This window comes from Homarus americanus, unplaced genomic scaffold, assembly GCF_018991925.1.
Source record: "Homarus americanus isolate GMGI-L3 unplaced genomic scaffold, GMGI_Hamer_2.0 scaffold37663, whole genome shotgun sequence".
Classification (NCBI taxonomy): domain Eukaryota; kingdom Metazoa; phylum Arthropoda; class Malacostraca; order Decapoda; family Nephropidae; genus Homarus; species Homarus americanus.
Window position 1 is genome coordinate 132,276 of NW_024734343.1, and position 22,017 is coordinate 154,292.

The window sequence follows — 22,017 nt, forward strand, 5'->3', positions numbered from 1 at the left end:
TTCTTCATGTGATCCAATTCCTTATAAAGAACCTTATACCGAGGCTCCTCACCTCACCTCACCTCTCCTCACCTCATCTCACCTCACCTCACCTCACCTCATCTCACCTCATCTCATCTCACCTCATCTCACCTCACCTCACCTCACCTTATCTCACCTCACCTCACCTCATCTCACCTCATCTCACCTCACCTCAAGTTAGTTATTTTGACAATTCTCGACTTTTTTCTCAATATATCGATTATTTATGCTGTATTTTACGGTGAGTTATTTAATGGTTGTATTTGTGTTTAATTGTTCATTGTATTATATTTTCATCCTTTATTTAGTTACTTTTGTTTTAATTGTATTTTTGGGGATAAAATTATCTCAATATTAACCTGGTCCAATAGGGTATATATGGGACCATGACGTCATGTAATACCAGCCAATCAGAATGAAGGTTTGACTTGCAACGTCACCTGAGATCATCCAATGGCAGCCAAGACCCCGCCCCTTCACCCTGGTTATATAAACCCCGTGGGCCTCTCAGTCATCGCTTGCAACCGGAAGGAACCTGGCAGAAAGAACACAGCCGACCTCTCCTGACCTGACCTGACCTGACCTCTTCACCACACGGAACGACCATTTGAGGATCTTCTTTAATTGGTGGCCATCTTTACGTCTGTTAACAAGGTGAGTGTGTTGGGTGGTGAGTGTGTTGGAGGGTGAGTGTGTTGGACGGTGAGTGTGTTGGACGGTGAGTGTGTTGGACGGTGAGTGTGTTGGACGGTGAGTGTGTTGGTGGTGAGTGTGTTGGGTGGTGAGTGTGTTGGTGGTGAGTGTGTTGGAGGGTGAGTGTGTTGGTGGTGAGTGTGTTGGACGGTGAGTGTGTTGGTGGTGAGTGTGTTGAGCGGTGAGTGTGTTATAATGTATACAGCCTTAACAACATCAACCTAGAGAAGTCGACTTGTGAAAGAGACTTAGGGGTACTTGTAAGCCCGGACCTACGGCCTAGAAAACAGTGCGTTAATGTTCGAAATAAGGCAAACAGAGTATTGGGTCTTATATCTAGAAGTGTAAGTTACAAGAGTGCAGAGGTCTTATTGCAACTATGTCTCGCACTAGTCAGGCCGCACCTCGATTATGCGGTTCAGTTCTGGTGCCCCTATTATAGAATGGATATCAATTCACTAGAGTCGGTGCAGCGAAGAATGACGAAAATGATTCCGGGACTTAGAAACCTTCCATATCAGGATAGGTTAAAGAAACTTAACTTGCATTCCCTAGAAAGACGAAGAGTGCGGGGAGATATGATAGAAGTGGAACAAGCTTAGCAACTTTGTAGTAAGTGCTGGGACGCTGGAAAGTTTCAAAAGGAGGCTAGATAGATTCATGGATGATAGAGAGTGGTAGTAACTCTCGACAGGAGCTGCCATGTCACAGGCCAACTGCTTATGTTCTTAACCCCCCCCCCCCAGTACTATTTTAATCTATTGAGTATTGTCTTAACCATTTGAGTACGATTTTTAGTCCTCCCGAGACGAGCGCTATATTAACCCCCTGAGTACAGGTTCAAACCAAACCAGTGTTAAGTTAACGCATTAAGGTAGAGTCCGTGTGATAATAACGTCATCTTGTGTTTAAGAACATAAGAATGGAGGAAACTGCAGCGGGCCATACTGGGCAGTCCCGTTTACACCCAACCCCTATTGCTCATCCAACCTATGTTTGAAGCTATTCAGCGTATTCGAGTTAATGATGATATTTGGTAACTTGTTCCACTCGTCCACTACTCTGTTTCCAAACCAGTGTTTACCTATTTCACGCCTAAATCTAAATTTGTCTAATTTAAAACCATTGTTACGAGTTCGCTCCTGGTTGGATAGTTTGAGTACCTTTGTAATGCCCCTCGTTTAGCCCCCGTTTTCCACTTTATACACCTCTATCAGGTCGCCCTCACTCTACGTCTCGAGGAGTGATTTAAGATGCTTAACCTGTCTCTGTACTCAAGGTTCCTAATGCCCGGGATTAGTCTTGTCATTCTCCTCTGAATTCTTTCCAAGGATTCTATATCCATTCTGTAATACGGTGACCAGAACTGAACAATACGGTGACCAGAACTGAACAATACGGTGACCAGAACCGGAACAATACGGTGACCAGAACTGAACAATACGGTGACCAGAACTGAACAATACGGTGACCAGAACTGAACAATACGGTGACCAGAACTGAACAATACGGTCACCAGAACTGAACAATACGGTGATGTATTTCCCCATAAGATAAATCCTATTTGATCTTTCAGCCATTTTCCACACTGCCAAATGCATCTTGCAACACGCCAAATATCTCTGCAACATTGCACATATAGTATATAGGAGGGAATCATTCGTATGCAATTGCACATCATCCTCAAATACGAACGAGAGAATTTCATCGACTAAAAAGGTTCTCAAAATGTTCTTCCCTGCGGCAAGGGGTGTGTGTGTGTGTGTGTGTGTGTGTGTGTAATATTGGAATTTTATAGTTTTGACGGTAACTAATGTAAGTGAACGCTATTATTAAAGTACTTTTATGGAAATAAGTAAATTAATAAGTGCCTGTGGCTGAAACGTAAACAAACAATATTGCCCACACAAAACACACACACACACACACACACACAATCATCATTAACGGAAAAGTAATTATGTCATTGAATTAAAAAAAACAAATAATTTTAAAACAATTAACAGATATTACCAGTGATTATTGTTTGGAGAGAGAGAGAGAGAGAGGGAGAGAGAGAGAGAGAGAGAGAGAGAGAGAGAGAGAGGAGAGAGAGAGAGAGAGAGAGAGAGAGAGAGAGAGAGGGAGAGAGAGAGAGAGAGAGAGAGAGGGGTGTACAAGTTAAACACACACACGCACGCAGTATCTAGATTGTTTATGTAGACTACGAACAGGAGTGGGCCCCGTACTGACAATACTCATTGGACAGAAATAGTACTCGGGTTAAAAATCGTACTCAATGGATTAAAATCGTACTGAAGGACCTATGAAAGTCCCCACTGGTTTAAAATCGTACTCAAAAGCATCAAAGTCCTCCCACACACACGTACCACAAACACCTTCATCGGGAATAAAACAAGAAGCCTATTGTCACAGCTGTTGTATTGGCGGCGTTCTGGAAGTCATAAAGGTGAGAATGACTCCATTTCTAAGGTGGTATTAACCCTTATACTATCTCCCTTCTGTAATCTGGTTATAGCTCCCCCTTCTAAGGTCGCTTCGATCCCAAGGTTATTCAATTATGGTTATCAACCGTTGGATGCCCTGGGTGGTTATCTGAGTATTAGTGAAGAGGTAAGGTAGGACACCAAAATAGGGCGGCAGATTAATTCAGGGCAGGATGCAGATACACTACAGGAGGATCTAAATAAACTGCAGGGGTGGTCTGAGAAATGGCAGATGAAATTCAACACCAGCAAGTGCAGCGTACTTAATACTGGAAGAACAAATACTGTCAATGTATACAGCCTTAACAACATCAACCTAGAGAAGTCGACTTGTGAAAGAGACTTAGGGGTACTTGTAAGCCCGGACCTACGGCCTAGAAAACAGTGCGTTAATGTTCGAAATAAGGCAAACAGAGTATTAGCTTTTTATATCTAGAAGTGTAAGTAACAAGAGTGCAGAGGTCTTATTGCAACTATATCTTGCACTAGTCAGGCCGCACCTCGATTATGCGGTTCAGTTCTGGTGCCCTTATTATAGAATGGATATCAATTCACTAGAGTCGGTGCAGCGAAGAATGACAAAAATGATTCCGGGACTTAGAAACCTTCCATATCAGGATAGGTTAAAGAAACTTATCTTGCATTCCCTAGAAAGACGAAGAGTGCGGGGAGATATGATAGAAGTATTTAAGTGGGTGAAAGGAATCAATAAAGGGGATATAGATAAAGTTCTTATAATATCTGAGCAGGATAGGACTCGGAGCAACGGATTCAAGTTGGATAAGTTTAGGTTTAGGAGCGAGATAGGAAGAAACTGGTTCACAAATAGGGTGGTGGACGAGTGGAACAAGCTTAGCATCTTTGTAGTAAGTGCTGGAACTCTGGAAAGTTTTAAAAGGAGGCTAGATAGATTCATGGATGATAGAGAGTGGTAGTAACTCTCGACAGGGGCTGCCATGCACAGGCCAACCGACTTACTTTTGTTATACGTTGAGTAGATGCCTGGGGACGTCTTCCTCACACTAAGTATACTACTTCACTGCCGTCTGTGAGCGAGGTGTGGCCTGAGCCCGACTGTTGATAATGAGTTATCTCAAACGCGGTCATTTCGCAAGATCATGTTAATTATTTACCAACCTGGGTCAGGTCTCCTGGGACTGTAGGGTGTGTCAATGGTTGTTACGCTCCCTAGACTGACATATACAGAGAGGTTAATAAATTGTTAAATAAATACTCTGAGCAGATTAATTTAGAATATTACCCAGTGAAGAGAGAGAGTAAACCTTTATTTTACCCTCACCAATTATCACCTGATAGCTGTTAGGGCGATCGGTCACTTGTGTTACGCACTGCTGCCAAGTACTGGGCATGTAATGCTCGCAATTTTACCTGGCAATCCGCAGTCACTGACGAAACTATCAACTGATGTAACTAAAGGCACAGCTCTACACTCCCTGGTTGGCCTTCAGCACGGCCGTCACCACAACTCCGTAAAAAATAAAATAAAAGTTTTGTCATATGGCAATGATTTTGTGGTTGGAGGCCTCCTGACCCCATCTGGGCAGTCCCGTTTACACCCAGCCCCTATTTCTCATATAAGCATCCAACCCATGTTTGAAGCTATCCAGCGTATTCGAGTTAATGATGATAATTGGTAACGTGTTCCACTACAATCACTCACACGATCTTGATAATGTTATGTGGTCACTGTCCACTTTGTGCGGCTCAACATGGAAGGCCTAACTCCTTTGTTGCAGACAACCCCAACCTGCGCTATAGGTGAGGCTAGTTTATTGATGGAGGGAGAGAGGGAGAGAGAGAGGGAGAGGGGGAGAGAGAGAGATTATTTTAGTGATGCGGATTATTAGAAAAACGTAAATTATCCCAGAGTTAAAAAAAACCTTCGTTGTTGACTGACTTTATAATGAAGGCGTTGATGATGTCTCTTGTTAATGAGGCAATTAAGTAGTACTAATTGTGGGTCATTTTACTGATATTATCTGTTTAATTACTCTGAACAACTATCCTGAAGTATTGACAATTAGGATACAGGTTGGTTAGGTTAGTGTTAGGGCAGGTTACTGTTAGGTTAGTGTTAGGGCAGGTTACTGTTAGGTTAGTGTTAGGGCAGGTTAGTGTTAGGTTAGTGTTAGGGCAGGTTACTGTTAGGTTAGTGTTAGGGCAGGTTACTGTTAGGTTAGTGTTAGGGCAGGTTATTGTTAGGTTAGTGTTAGGGCAGGTTACTGTTAGGGTTAGTGTTAGGGCAGGTTATCATAGGGTTGTGTTAGGGCAGGTTACTGTTAGGGGTTAGTGTTAGGGCAGGTTACTGTTAGGTTAGTGTTGGTGTTATGTCAATGTTAGGTTGAAGTGTTGTGCTAAGTGTCACCGTTAGGTTAGCAAGAAAGGTTACCGTTAGGTTAGTGTTGTGCTAAGGTTATTGCCAGGTTAGTGTTAGGGCAGGTTACCGTTAGGTTAGTAAGAAAGGTTACTGTTAGGTTAGTGTTGAAAGGTTGGGGCAAAGGTGGGGTTACCGTTAGGTTAGTGTTAGGGCAAGTAAGCTATTGTTAGGGCAGGTTACTGTTAGGTTAGTGTTAGGGCAGTGTCATCGTTAGGTTAGTGTTAGGGCAGGTTAGTGCTAGGGCAGGTTACTGTTAGGTTAGTGTTAGGGCAGGTTACTGTTAGGTTAGTGTTAGCAGGTTAGTGTTAGGGCAGGTTACTGTTAGTTAGGTGTTAGGTAAGCAAGTGTTAGGGCAGGTTATTGTTAGGGCAGGTTACTGTTAGGTTAGTGTTAGGGCAGGTTACTGTTAGGTTAGTGTTAGGGCAGGTTACTGTTAGGTTAGTGTTAGGGCAGGTTAGTGTTAGGGCAGGTTACTGTTAGGTTAGTGTTAGGGCAGGTTAGTGTTAGGGCAGGTTACTGTTAGGTTAGTGTTAGGGTAGGTTAGTGTTAGGGCAGGTTATTGTTAGGTTAGATCAGGTATTATAGTAAATATTTAAATAATGACCATGTTTTGTTCAAGAGACAGTGATGATGGGCGGTAGCTGGTGTCTACTGAGCGCGACCCTGCTACTGTGGGTCACCTTGGCTGTTCCACACCCTCATCCTATACAAGAGAGGTAACTACTGTTAATAATTACTGTTGCTGTGAAGAAACTTTTTATATCTCAATAACTATGTTGGTAATTAGCGTTGAGTTTGCTGTTTATAATTACTGATAATTTTACCTAAGACACAACGGGCCTAAAGTTTATATTATTATTATTTACCTAAGACACAACGGGCCTAAAGTTTATATTATTATTATTTACCTAAGACACAACGGGCCTAAAGTTTATATTATTATTATTTACCTAAGACACAACGGGCCTAAAGTTTATATTATTATTATTTACCTAAGACACAACGGGCCTAAAGTTTATATTATTATTATTTACCTAAGACACAACGGGCCTAAAGTTTATATTATTATTATTTACCTAAGACACAACGGGCCTAAAGTTTATATTATTATTATTTACCTAAGACACAACGGGCCTAAAGTTTATATTATTATTATTTACCTAAGACACAACGGGCCTAAAGTTTATATTATTATTATTTACCTAAGACACAACGGGCCTAAAGTTTATATTATTATTATTATCATTTACCTAATTAAGACACAACGAACACAAACTAATATATTTGTCATTACTTCAATTCTTACTATATTCCCGTAAAAAAATAAATATTGACCTCAGAATATCAAGAGCATATGGCCTCAAAATGGTCTATTATAGGGTTAGTGATGGTGATAATCTATATAAGGGTTATTTAAGCGGTGGACCAAGATATATGGTTATTATAATATAGCCTTATCCATGCCAGAGGGGAATATAAGCTATCTAAACTACCCATATCTTAGGTAATTCATCCTTAATTATCAACAAATTATATCAAATTACTTTCACTAATTAAACTCAGATCATTACTTTATAATCAAGAACTTACTGGGCTTTTGTGAACGTTAATAGGTCAATTAACGAGATTTGGTGGAATATGTTGCTAGGATCACCTGAAGAATCATCGCCCCAGCTAATAAAAAGATCATCATCATCATCATCATCATTATCATCATTATCATCATCATCTATCATATTAAAACTCATTTCAGTAATCACTAATAATTTCGTAAACCGGGATCCTTGACGCACCTAGTAAAGAAAAGATCTCTTAAACACGGTCGTCGTCCATCCTAGGCAGAGAAACGCTCCCAAGGGACCATTAAGCTGATAGGCCGGTGACACTTAATAATGTTTAATGTCTAGCTGGCAACTGTGTCCCCAGCGAGTGTAAACAACGGTGAGAGAGAGAGAGAGAGAGAGAGAGCTTATACTCGGGGCTCCTACTTGTGGGCCCCGGGCCAAACTCATCAGTGGGCCCCCAAATTTATAGAAATGTTTGCATGTTTCAATGACTGGCTGAGCGAGCTGACACTTACTGAACGTGAAATGATCCTGTCCCCGCACGTGAAGGTCTCTCTCTCTCTCTCTCTCTCTCTCTCTCTCTCTCTCTCTTATAGACAGATCGATGGTGGTACACGGACATTTAAAACAATTTATATATATATATTTTTTTTTTTCTTATTTTATCTTATTTCTTCATTTTACTACAGGGCCTAGTCCGTGGCCCACCAGTTGACGACCACTGCAGGCCTATACTTATTGTACAGGGGCCCCATACTCCGGGCCCTATACTTATTGTACAGGGGCCCCATACTCCGGGCCCTATACTTATTGTACAGGGGCCCCATACTCCGGGCCCTATACTTATTGTACAGGGGCCCCATACTCCGGGCCTATACTTATTGTACAGGGGCCCCATACTCCGGGCCCTATACTTATTGTACAGGGGCCCCATACTCCGAGCCCTATACTTATTGTACAGGGGCCCCATACTCCGGGCCCTATACTTATTGTACAGGGCCCCCATACTCCGGGCCCTATACTTATTGTACAGGGGCCCCATACTCAAGGCCCTATACTTATTGTACAGGGCCCCCATACTCCGGGCCCTATACTTATTGTACAGGGGCCCCATACTCCGGGCCCTATTCTTATTGTACAGGGGCCCCATACTCCGGGCCCTATACTTATTGTACAGGGGCCCCATACTCCGGGCCCTATACTTATTGTACAGGGCCCCATTCTCCGGGCCCTATACTTATTGTACAGGGCCCCATACTCCGGGCCCTATACTTATTGTACAGGGGCCCCATACTCCGGGCCCTATACTTATTGTACAGGCCCCATACTCCGGGCCCTATACTTATTGTACAGGCCCCATACTCCGCCTATACTATTGTACAGGGGCCTCATACCTGGCCCCTATACTTATTGTACAGGGGCCCTCATACTCCGGCCCTATACTTATTGTAACAGGGCCCCATACTCCGGCCCTATACTTATTGTAACAGGCCCCATACCCGGCCCTATACTTGTTGTACAGGGGCCCCATACTCCGGCCCTATACTTATTGTACAGGGGCCCTCATACCCGGCCCTATACTTATTGCAGTACAGATCCTCATACCGGGCCCTATACTTATTGTACAGGGCCCCATACCTGGCCTATACTTATTGTACAGGGCCCCATACTCCGGGCCCTATACTTATTGTACAGGGCCCCATACCCGGGCCCTATACTTATTGTACAGGGGCCCCATACCTGGGCCTATACTTATTGTACAGGGGCCCCATACTCCGGCCCTATACTTATTGGTATGGGCCCCATACTCCGGGCCCTATACTTATTGTACAGGGGCCCCATACTCCGGCCCTATACTTATTGTACAGGGCCCCATACCCGGCCCTATACTTATTGTACAGGGCCCCATACTCCGGGCCCTATACTTATTGTACAGGGGCCCCATACTCCGGGCCCTATACTTATTGTACAGGGGCCCCATACTCCGGGCCCTATACTTATTGTACAGGCCCCCATACTCCGGCCCTATATTTATTGTACAGGGGCCCCATACTCCGGGCCCTATACTTATTGTACAGGGCCCCATACTCAGCCCTATACTTATTGTACAGGGGCCCATACTCGGGCCCTATACTTATTGTGAGGCCATACTCCGGAGCCCTATACTTATTGTACAGAGGCCTCTCAGGCCTATACTTGTTGTACAGGCCCCATACTCCGGGCCCTATACTTGTGTACAGGATCTATATCAGGCCCTATACTTGTGTACAGGGGCCCCATACTCAGGCCCTATACTTGTTGTACAGGGGCCCCATACTCCAGGCCTATACTTGTTGTACAGGGCCCCATACTCAGGGCCTATCTTGTGTACAGGGGCCCCATGCTCCCGGCCTATACTTGTGTACAGGGGCTATACTCAGGCTATACTTATTGTGGGCCCCATACTCCGGGCCCTATACTTATTGTACAGGGCCCATACTCCCGGGCTATACTTGTGTGGGGGCCCCATACTCAGGCCCTATACTTATTGTACAGGGCCCCATACTCAGGGCTATACTTGTGTACAGGGGCCCCATACTCCAGGCCTATACTTATGCAGGGCCCCATATCCAGGCCTTGTGTACAGGGGCCCCATACTCGGGCTATACTTATTGTACAGAGGCCCCATACTCAGGCCCTATACTTATTGTACGGGCCCCATACTCGGCCTATACTTATTGTACAGGGCCCCATGCTCAGGCCCTATACTTATTTGTACAGAATTCGGGCCCTATACTTATTGTACAGGGGACTCCAGCTATACTTATTGCAGGAGCCTATACTCCGGGCCCTATACTTGTACAGGGGCCCCATACTCAGGCCTATACTTATTGTACAGGGGCCCCTACTCCCAGACCTATACTTATTGTACAGGGCCCCATACTCCCATATACTTATTGTACAGGGCCCATACTCAGGCCCTATACTTATTGTACAGGGCCCCACATATGAGCCTAACATTGTACAGGGCCCCCATACTCCAGGCCTATACTTATTGTACAGGGCCCCATACTCAGGCCCTGTGTGCAGGGATTTATAGGCCTATACTTATTATTGCAGGGGCCCCATACTCCAGGCCCTATACTTATTGTACAGGGGCCCATATAGGCCCTATACTTATTGTACAGGGCCATACTCCAGGCCCTATACTTGTTACAGGGGCCCCATATAGACCCTATACTTATTGTACAGGGGCCCCATATGAGCCTACTTATTGTACAGGGCCCCATACTCCAGGCCTATACTTATTGTACAGGGGCCCATACTCGAGCCTATACTTATTGTGCAGCCTGGGCATCTACTTTTTACAGGGCCCCATACTCCAGGCCCTATACTTGTGTACAGGGCCCCATACTCCGGGCCTACTTGTGCAGGGCCCCATACTCCAGGCCTATGTTAGGGCCCATCTCAGTACTTATTGTAGGGCCCTTATGGTTGAATATATTACATAATGAAATACTCGGTGCACACTTGAAACAAGGTTATACGCTGGCACGCTGCGCGACAAGTTAGTTTCAGTGGGGCCCCAGATACCGGTGGGCCCAAGGCCAATGGCCTACTTGGCCAATTGGTAAATCCGGCCCTGTGTCAATATGATTAGTTATAATAAATATTCACGCTGGATTGTGCAAGCGATAATCTTTTTGACTAGCGTAGACATCCTTCTCTCGATTGGCTGGGGAATTGCCCTAAAGATAGTAATAGGCTAATGAACCGTATCACTAAAGTCTAACGAATCCAAGACATCGTACTGCATTACCTCTCTTCCTCTCACTGACTCTCATTATCTGCCCTTACCTCTCTTCCTCTCACTGTGTCTCTCATTATCTGCCCTTACCTCTCTTTACAGTGATTCAGCCGAGATACCAGAACGCCTGCGAGAACTGTTGCTAATTCGTCGTCTTATCTCCACTCTCAACGGCTGGGACGGCTCCAGCCCAACAGATGTTCAACCTGGGATGCGGTGAGCGACCCAAAATATAACATATTTAGTGATTCTTAATATAAATTATCTCTTGTGATTATTTATATTGGTTTAGTGAATAAATAAGTTTGTAATAATGAATAATAATGAGTCATATTAATTATAATAGTTAATCCCTTAATTTATAGAATGGCAAGACTAATCCCGGGCATTAGGAACCTTGAGTACAGAGACAGGTTAAAGCGTGTTAATTTGCACTCCTCGAGATGTAGGTAGAGGGGCGACATGACAGAGGTGTATAAATGGAAGTCAGGGCTAAACAAAGGGGGGGAGATAGGAAGAACTTGATTCACAAATAGGGTGGTGGACGAGTGGAACAAGCTTAGCAACTTTGTAGTAAGTGCTGGAACTCTGGAAAGTTTCAAAAGGAGGCTAGATAGATTCATGGATGATAGAGAGTGGTAGTAACTCTCGACAGGAGCTGCCATGTCACAGGCCAACTGGCCTATTGCAGACTCCTTATTTTCTTATATAAAGGGGACATTACAAAGATACATTGGTTTGGATGAGTGGAACAAGTTGCCAAATATCACCATAAACTCTAATACCCTGGATAGCTTCAAACATAAGTTGGATGCAGTATCCCACTTTCTTATGTTCTTATGACCTCGGACACACTACTTGTTGACTGATTAAACTGACCTGACGGCTTAGACCAACACAACCGTGACCTCACAACGGTTGGTGGGTGACCGCGTAATATGACACCAAATATATATATCCTGGGGCTCTGAGTCGCCCCTAACCCGACTGTCCTAATGCATGTGTACGATAAGGCTTCAGTATACGTGTGTGTTAAGATTTGAGTACATATGTATGTTAAAGGTTAAGTATATGTGTACATTAAGGCTTCAGTATATGTGTACATGCCCATCGTAGACTTGCTTCTATGTGTACATGTGTACGTTAAGGCTTCAGTATATGTGTACATGCCCATCGTAGACTTGCTTCTATGTGTACATGTGTACATTAAGGCTTCAGTATATGTGTACATGCGCATCGTAGACTTGCTTCTATGTGTACATGTGTACGTTAAGGCTTCAGTATATGTGTACACGCGCATCGTAGGCTTGCTTCTATGTGTACATGTGTACGTTAAAGGTTTGTATATGTACTACATGTCATCGTTAAAAGTGTGTACCATTGAGACACCTCGCCCCTTCTCCGGCGTTCAACTGTACACGCCGACGTTTAAACGCAACATAACCACCTTACTTAAGTAATTATCAACGCCTGCATGCTATCAAAGGCGTTGAAGCGTAATAGAACTAACTTAATGTACTAATAAATTTCAACGCCTGAACGCAATCTACACAATTTAGCTGGGTAAACTGTGCACGCCGACGTTTAGACGCCACATAGCCTCCCACAACAGTGAATATCAACATGTGCATGCATCCGAAAGCGTTCAACTATGCATGGTAACATTTCAACGCAACATAACACTTACACAACAACGCAAATCAACCCCAGCATGCAATAAACCCCAATATATAGCGTTGAACTATACACGCTGACGTTTTAACCCCACATAACAACGCCATCAACGCCTGTACTAACGCCAGCGCCCACAGGAAACGAACCTGCTATATCAACGCCGGACTCTCGCATGGGTGTGACTACAAGGATCTGGTCGGCGCCATGGCAGAGAAAAACTATTGGGATTCACTTAATTCCCCCGGGAGAAAGAGGCGGTCACTGCCAGACCTTACTGGACCCTACGAGTCATCCTCTTCACTACAGCCCTCTCAACAAATGCAATGAACTTTCTCAAAACAAGCATATGGGGCTGCTGCTTGTTGATGCCTGGAGGGTGAGCTTGTGTACTTGTGCTAGTAGTAGTAGTAGTAGTAGTAGTAGTAGTAGTAGTAGTAGTAGTAGTAGTAGAAGTAATTTAAGATCAGCACACATGAAGCTTGCTGACGCTATTAATAATTCTCCCTTAACCTTAATATATAATAATTATTTTTTACAGAAACATGAACTAATGATATGGTGATAATTTAGATATTTTTCAGGAACATTAGCTCTCTCTCTCTCTCTCTCCCTCTCTGTCTCCTGGAACAAGTCTTTATCCTCCCCCTTAAGTGGTCAAGTTTGGGCCCCTTAAAAGTGCCCTTAATTCAACTCTTTAATTTCTCCTTTAAATTTAATCCGTATAGTCCCATACCACCTCTTTCATGACCTCTCTACCTCACCTCTTTCATGACCTCTCTACCTCTACTATAGCCATTTATAACGTCTCACCACACCTCTTATTGACCTCTCACCACACCTTTTCATAATCTCTCACCTCCACCACAGCGAGTCAAGCCTCCAACATGAACTAGATCAACTCGGTAAGGCCAGTGCTGCCAATATAGACTTCCGTAACCTGAGAGTAACTGGTCGATCCATCCGTTCCTTCTGTTCAACTAACACTGATCGTCAATGCCGTAACTTCTGCTTTAATTTGGGCGATCCTGCATGTGCTGAAGGCGATATGGGTGGTAATGGCGAGGATTCCAATTTCCTAGGTGGCGCCAACACCCCTGGAAAATAAAGAGATTGGTTAAATAATGAAGAAATAATCCACTGACAAGATCTCACTCTGAGGATTATATGGTTAGACGTTTACACAGTACAGTAGAGTACTTCCATGTCTGTCTGGTGGCGGGAAATGTTTTGCTTACGAGGATTATATGGTTAGACGTTTACACAGTACAGTAGAGTACTTCCATGTCTGTCTGGTGGCGGGAAATGTTTTGCTTACATCGCTTATTTTACTATTATCCGGATCATTTTCTGACTATGATGGATACTATTATTGATTCACATTTAGATTAGAAACCTTAGATTATTTTACCTGATGATTCAATGTTGTAATACTAATCCTAACCTAACCCCATTTAGCATCAGGTGAAATAAGCTGGGTAACTAATCTTCCTGTTATATATATCTCCAGACACATCTACTGCTAGAGCTCTATTTTGGTGACGGTTCTTGTAGTCTATTCAGTATTGATAGATATTTAAATGGTTATTTTCTTTCGTTAAATTAACCCAACTTATTTAGATCACCTGAAGATTATCCACCCCAGCTTACTGTGCCTAAACATTAACCACTATAATGCTAACTTAAACTGTCCTAAGCTAATGTTCGAGTCACTTATTAGTAAAGATTTAAGTGAAATATTAATTATAAGTTAGAATATTACTTATATCTACCAATTTAACTTATACTTAACACTTATATGACACTACAGCGTTTAATTTGTGATATTTTCCTTAATATATTTTCAAAACTCCTGTTAATTGACGTCACTTCTCTCTTACAGGAACTATCATCTGGCTCCTGCCGCTGATGCTCAGGATATTACGTTACAGTACATGATATAAACAAGCCTAAAAACAAATTATAAAGACACAGTAATGAAAAATATAGATAAATATTAGTAATTGATGTTTTTTCCAACCTGACGAGTGTGAGGAGACAGGAGTGAATATGAAGATTATCACAGAATATTCGATATTTTCGTATGACGGCGGAGGAAGTGAAGAAGAAACACAAGGAATAATAAATAGATACTAAAATAATTTAATATATCATGGCTTAAGAAACTGATACTGCATATAAAGATTTTCTGATGTTTTAAAAGAGGTAAATATACTGTATCGTAATGATTGACAATGTAAACAGAAAATAGTGTTGACATTGGCGTTCAAATTCAACTTTATTTTACCTATATTTTAAATTTATAAAATAACTCTTAAGTTAACTTTATTTAGAGGCTGGATTAATATATTTTTAACATCTTAATCTTATAATAATCACTTTAAAATATCTCAACTGTTTCACAAAATTATAATAAATATCAAATACAAATGATCGATTTTGCTTTCGATTCAACACAAATAAACAAAAGATTTAATCTCTATTAATTCTCAAAAAATATTTCCTAACCCAAAATTTAATAAAATAGAATAATTAATAATAATATTGACGCCAAATAAACCACAAATAAATCAGAAATAATTTGGTTAATTTTAGAATTCGTGCAATGAGATATTTCATATAATGTCATTTATTCTTTAAGATCATTTTAATAATATTTGACTTAATTTTGAGGGTTTTAATATATTAATCTTTTATTATTGTTACGGTATTTTTATTTAATTTTATGGTATTTTCCAATTGTGTTGATATCTTGTTTATGAGTCAGTCAATAATGTGATGGATGGTTGTGTATATAATAAAGTTTAAAGAAATGACAGAGTTAGTTATGTTTTATTGACCCTGTGGGAGAGGTGTGTGTGTGTGGGAGAGGTGTGTGTGTGTGTGGGAGAGGTGTGTGTGTGTGTGGGAGAGGTGTGTGTGTATGGGGAGGTGTGTGTGTGGGAGGGTGTGTGTGGGGAGGTGTGTGTGTGTGTGTGGGGAGGTGTGTGTGTGTGTGGGAGAGGTGTGTGTGTGTGGGGAGAGGTGTGTGTGTGTGTGTGTGGGGAGGTGTGTGTGGGGAGGGGGTGTGTGTGTGTGGGAGGGGGTGTGTGTGGGAGGGTGTGTGTGTGTGGGGGGTGTGTGTGTGTGGGAGAGGTGTGTGTGTGTGTGCAGGGGAGGTGTGTGTGTGTGAGGAGAGGTGTGTGTGTGTGAGGGTGTGTGTGTGGGAGGGTGTGTGTGTGTGTGGAGGGTGTGTGTGTGTGTGGAGAGGTGTGTGTGTGTGTGGGAGAGGTGTGTGTGTGTGGGGAGGTGTGTGTGTGAGGAGAGGTGTGTGTGTGCGTATGGGAAGTAAGTGTTAATTGGAGGGGTGTGGGCCCAGGCCTCCTTATCTCAGGGACATGGGTACAGGACCTCACCGTGTGAAGGTTATCTAGGGTAAGACTCAACTATAACTGTGGTGTATAGACGTTTGTGGTTGTGTTATATGAAGAAAAATGTTATATTTCTTGTATTGGTTTGGTGTTGGAGAAATAAACCCTCAACGTTGACGCGTACAGAATAATTCGGTCAAAGAACATTTCTCATATAACAAATGCTGTTATCTCAGGACATAGTATGAATAATAATCAATATACAGTACATAGCCTGTTAACATCTTAAATATAACTCACATGTAATAACTGTTGATACAGGAGACAATTTGTATAATATGATCAAATTACAGTACACAAATATACTTATTAAAGTACAACTTGAGTTATCATAATATTACGGGTTATAGGAGAACAGGTTGTGAAGTCACTGCGCACCATAACACTTCATTTTGTTCTTTTATTATATGTAAATTGTTCTACTTACAGTTAATATAAGAAATGTTCTCCAGATATAACGTTTATTGATAATATTTCCAACACTTATTTCCAGGTTAATATAATAGGAACTTTTTGGATCACGTTTGCCTTAAAAATTATAACTTAACCATTTGAGGACGATGATTAACCCTTTGAGGACGATGATTAACCCTTTGAGGACGATGATTAACCCTTTGAGGACGATGATTAACCCTTTGAGGACGATGATTTAACCCTGAGGACGATGATTAACCTTTGAGGACGATGATTAACCCTTTGAGGACGATGATTTAACCTTTGAGGACGATGATTAACCCTTGGACGATGATTAACTTCTGAGACGATGATTTAACCTTTGAGGACGATGATTAACCCTTTGAGGACGATGATATAACCCGAGGACGATGATTAACCCTGAGGACGATGATTAACCATTTGAGACGATGATTAACCCTTGAGGACGACATGATTTAACCCTTTGAGGACGATGATATAACCCTTTGAGGACGATGATTTAAACTTTGAGGACGACATTAACCCTTTGAGGACGATGATTAACCATTTGAGGATGATGATATAACCCTTTTGAGGACGATGATTTAACCCTTTGAGGACGATGATTAACCCTTTGAGGACGATGATAACCCTTTGAGGACGATGATTTAACCCTTGAGGACGATGATTAACCCTTTGAGGACGATGATATAACCCTTGAGGACGATGATTAACCATTTGAGGATGATGATTTAACCTTTGAGGACGATGATTTAACCCTTTGAGGACGATGATATAACCCTTGAGGACGATGATTTAACCCTTTGAGGACGATGATTAACCCTTGAGGACGATGATTAACCCTTTGAGGACGCATGATTAACCCTTTGAGGACGATGATTAACCCTTGAGGACGATGATTAACCCTTTGAGGACGATGATTTAACCCTTGAGGACGATGATTTAACCCCTTTGAGGACGATGACAACCTTTTGAGGACGATGATTTAACCCCTTTGAGGATGATGATATACCCTTTTGAGGACGATGATTTAACCCTTTGAGGACGATGATTAACCCTTTGAGGACGACATTAACCCTTTGAGGACGATGATTAACCCTTGAGGACGATGATTAACCCTTGAGGACGATGATTTAACCCTTGAGGATGATGATATAACCCTTGAGGACGATGATTTAACCCTTTGAGGACGATCATTAACCCTTGAGGACGATGATTAACCCTTGAGGACGATGATTAACCCTTGAGGACGATGATTTAACCCTTGAGGACGATGATTAACCCTTTGAGGACGATGATTTAACCCCTTTGAGGACGATGATTAACCCTTTTGAGGATGATGATTAACCCTTTGAGGACGATGATAACCCCTTTGAGGACGATGATTTAACCCTTTGAGGACGATGATTTAACCCCTTTGAGGACGATGATATAACCCTTTGAGGACATGATTTAACCCCTTTGAGGACGATGATTTAACCTTGAGGACGATGATTAACCCTTTGAGGACGATGATATAAATCTTTGGAGGACGATGATTTAACCCTTTGAGGACGATGATTTAACCCTTTGAGGACGATGATATAACCCTTGAGGATCTATGATTTAACCCTTAGAGGACGACGATTTAACCCCTTGAGGACTATGATTAACCTTTGAGGACGACATTTAACCCCTTGAGGACGATGATTTAACCCTTTGAGGACGATGATTAACCCTTTGAGGACGATGATTTAACCCTTGAGGACGATGATTTAACCCTTGAGGACGATGATTAACCCTTTTGAGGACGATGATTAACCCTTTGAGGACGATGATTTAACCTTTTGAGGACGACATTTTAACCCTTTGAGGACGATGATTAACCCTTTGAGGACGATGATTTAAACCTTTGAGGACGATGATTAACCCTTTGAGGACGATGATTAAACCCTTTGAGGACGATGATTTAACCCTTTGAGGACGATGATTAACCCTTTGAGGACGATGATTTAACCCTTTGGAGGACGATGATTAACCCTTTGAGGATGATATAACCTCTTTGAGGACGATGATTAACCCTTTGAGGACGATGATTTAACCTTTTGAGGACGATGATGAACCCTTTTGAGGACGATGATATAACCCTTGAGGACGATGATTTAACCCTTTGAGGACGATGATTTAACCCTTTGAGGACGATGATTAACCCTTTGGAGGACGAGATAACCTTTGAGGACGATGACTTAACCCTTGAGGACGATGATTTGAACCTTTGAGGACGATGATTAACCCTTTGAGGACGATGATATAACCCTTGAGGACGATGATTTAAACCCTTTGAGGACGATGATTTAACCCTTTGAGGACGGATGATGATTAACCCTTGAGGACGATGATAACCCTTTGAGGACGATGATTTAACCCCTTTATACGATGATTAACCCTTTGAGGACGATGATTAACCCTTTGAGGACGATGATTAACCCTTTGAGGACGATGATTAACCCTTTGAGGACGATGATTAACCCCTTTGAGGACGATGATTAACCCCTTGAGGACGATGATTAACCCTTTGAGGACGATGCAGATTTAAACCTTGAGGACGATGATTTAACCCTGGAGGACGATGATTTAACCTTTGAGGACGATGATTAACCCTTTGAGGACGATGATTTAACCCTTGAGGACGATGATTTAACCCTTTGAGGACGATGATTAACCCTTTGAGGACGTAGATGATTTAACCCTTTGAGGACGATGATTAACCCTTGGAGGACGATGATTTAACCCTTTGAGGACGATGATTAACCCTTTGAGGACGATGATTAACCCTTTGAGGACGATGATTAACCCTTTGAGGACGATGATTAACCCTTTGAGGACGATGATTAACCCTTTGAGGACGATGATTTAACCCTTTGAGGACGATGATTAACCCTTTAAAGACAATAACCTGACTATGCATTGTATTTAACATTCCAACTATCTCTCTGTTTGTCCGTCTACAGTAAGTCAGTTAGATACGTTCTCACATCACCAGTTAGGAGGAAAACTTAACGTAGGAACCTTTGAGAATCCATCTTTGTGTGGTAGCTTAAGAGAGTCAGTTAGATACATCACCAGTTAGGAGGAAAATTTAACTTACGATCTTTTGTGAATGTAATGCAGTCAGTCAGTCTGTCTGTCTGTCAGTGAAATATGAGAGAGTTGAAGCTGGCTCTCTGTCAAAGCTAATGCCTTTAAGCTTTCATCCCTCACTTCACAGCTAAGAAAGTTACCACAATTTGGGTTTCATTTCCTCAGTTAACACAAACGTAATACCTGAAATGATTAAGTAAATTTATCCCTTTATGTCAAAAACCAAAATAAACGAATTTAACTTCATTTTATCCTTTTTAAAACAATATATAGGTAATGTTCGGAAAATATGAATGCCATAGAGTGCCTAAAGTTAACTGACCACTCACAACCTTCCACCGGCAAATGGACTCTCGTGATTGGTCAAATTGGTGGTGTCTGTGATGGCGTGTGACTACCTGAAGGCACATTTAGTCTCAAAGGGAGTTGGGTCAATACTATTATTTTGGTTATGTGCTCACTATATATTCACTGTCTTCACTATTTCTTCTTTATAACTTCACTATAATGTTTATCGATCAGACCAAAACACCCAGGTCAGTAGAATAAGACAGACAACATAACACCGGGGCATGGTGTTAACCCACGAGAGCTGACCCAGCCTACAGGTACCTATGGGAGTACATTGGCAACCCTGAGCCTGGCCGCACTGTTTGTAAACTTTGTGGCCAACCCGACTCTCACACCTCCCCCCACCACCTCCTCACTTGCCCTCTGACCTCCTCCTACAGGTCCCCAGCCGTTACCAACACCTCTTCCCTCCCTGACCACATCCCTCCTCCTAGTGACAGGCCTGGCACTTGACATTATTAGGGACCTGCCACGCTTTGCTATAAACAGATTTTTTTAAGTTTAACAAATTTATTGGCAAAGCTTGGAGTACAGTTTGCCTATTGTGAGTAATTCAGTCAGGTCTTGACACTGAGGGTGGTATCACTTCTCACTGCCACGCAGCACAGAGGTTCATACACAAAGAAATACATCATATTCACTAACAGCTATAAATGTATATAGGTCAGATTCATGTGGGTAATGTCACTGTTCACTGCCATGCAGGACAGAGGTTCATACACAAAGAAATACATCATATTCACCAGCAGTATATATAGATCAGTGGATCACATACATTGGAGTCATATTCTAATTGAAGACTAATCAGTGTGGGCCAGCAGCAAATTTGGGATAAACAGCAAGAATGTCCTCAAGCACACCTGATTCAATGTAGTAATTACATAGTTCAAGATACAGTAAGCCAGGAGGCCTGAAGTCTTTGACAGTGTCACATTCAATAATATAGTGTTCAAGTGTATGCTTTAAAGGTTTATCACAAAGTTTACATGCTGAGTGTTCCGGTATGGGTACAGCGTTACTAACTTGCCAGATGTGTCTGTATCCTAGTCTAATTCTGGCCACGACTACATCACATTGTCTGGTTCTGTCCTTATGCTGGCCATACCGGTACCTCTTGTCACAAAATTTGTCATATTTACTAATGCTACAACTGTCAGGTCTCTGCATTTCTCACTTCTTCTAGATCAGAGTTCATGATTCTGACTTGAAAATGTTTTAATTACAGCATTGGACAGGCCAAGGTCAGGTCCACATTTTCTTTCTTACATGCCTCATTGGCCAGTCTATATCAGCATGGTCATACGTGATTCCAACATGGGACGAACCACACAAATTCGATACGAAAGTTGTTCTCATTGGCAGTTATCACATTCATTTTAATATCACATACAACTTTAGACATAGAACCTGACGGGCTGTTCATTGATTTCAAAGCACTTTGAGAGTCACAGAATATCACCCCACCTCCATTTTCTTTGAGGTAGGCTGTAGCTAAGTAGATTCCAGTTAGTTCAGTTTGTGCTGTGCTGGCCCAGTTGTTCAGCCTTTTGTTTGTTTGACACTATCATCTCTTTTTCTTTATATATTACAATTGCACAGCCTGTTCTACCTGTGTTTGTCTGCACAGAACCATCAGTAAAAGCATAACATTCACTTGATTTAATACTCTCTATGTGTCTGTTAATAGTTTCTAGTGTGACACATCTCACCACATCGGTGTTTAACATTTGCTTATTACCAACAGGAGTGTAATTAATAGGAACTGATATATCCAGCCAAGGAGGAATGGCATTAATGGGTTCGTCTGGGGTGATTGACATTCAGTTTCAAGAGATCTGCAACACTCTCTATGAAGCCACGCCCCAAAGAGAGTCTTTGTGGAAGGTTAGCGAGATGGTCGGGATTACTTAGAACATCAACTCAGTTTGAGCTGTAGTTTGGGGACCATTGTTCTTCAAAACTTTGACACAAAACATGTGATTAAGTAGAGCTATCCTCTCAGATAGGGAGGGCAGTCCGAGTTCTTTCCTCATGTTCACAATTCTGGTTGATTTTGGGCAACCTAGGATGATGCTCATGG

General features: G+C 42.1%; 1 protein-coding gene across 2 annotated transcripts; it reads left to right on the forward strand.

The window, feature by feature from the left end:
• The first annotated feature begins 544 nt into the window (after positions 1 to 544).
• Positions 545 to 15,442, forward strand: LOC121870205. 2 transcript variants are annotated; one of them, XM_042371974.1, is made up of 5 exons: positions 545 to 675; positions 6,218 to 6,314; positions 11,053 to 11,166; positions 13,492 to 13,791; positions 14,504 to 15,442. In XM_042371974.1, the coding sequence occupies exons 2-4, from the start codon at positions 6,226 to 6,228 to the stop codon at positions 13,727 to 13,729; spliced, it is 441 nt and encodes a 146-aa protein (XP_042227908.1). In that variant the 5' UTR covers positions 545 to 675; positions 6,218 to 6,225; the 3' UTR covers positions 13,730 to 13,791; positions 14,504 to 15,442. The 2 variants fall into 2 exon arrangements, with proteins under 2 accessions (XP_042227908.1, XP_042227909.1); XM_042371975.1 differs by having other exon boundaries at positions 6,224 to 6,314.
• The last annotated feature ends 6,575 nt before the right edge of the window (positions 15,443 to 22,017 follow it).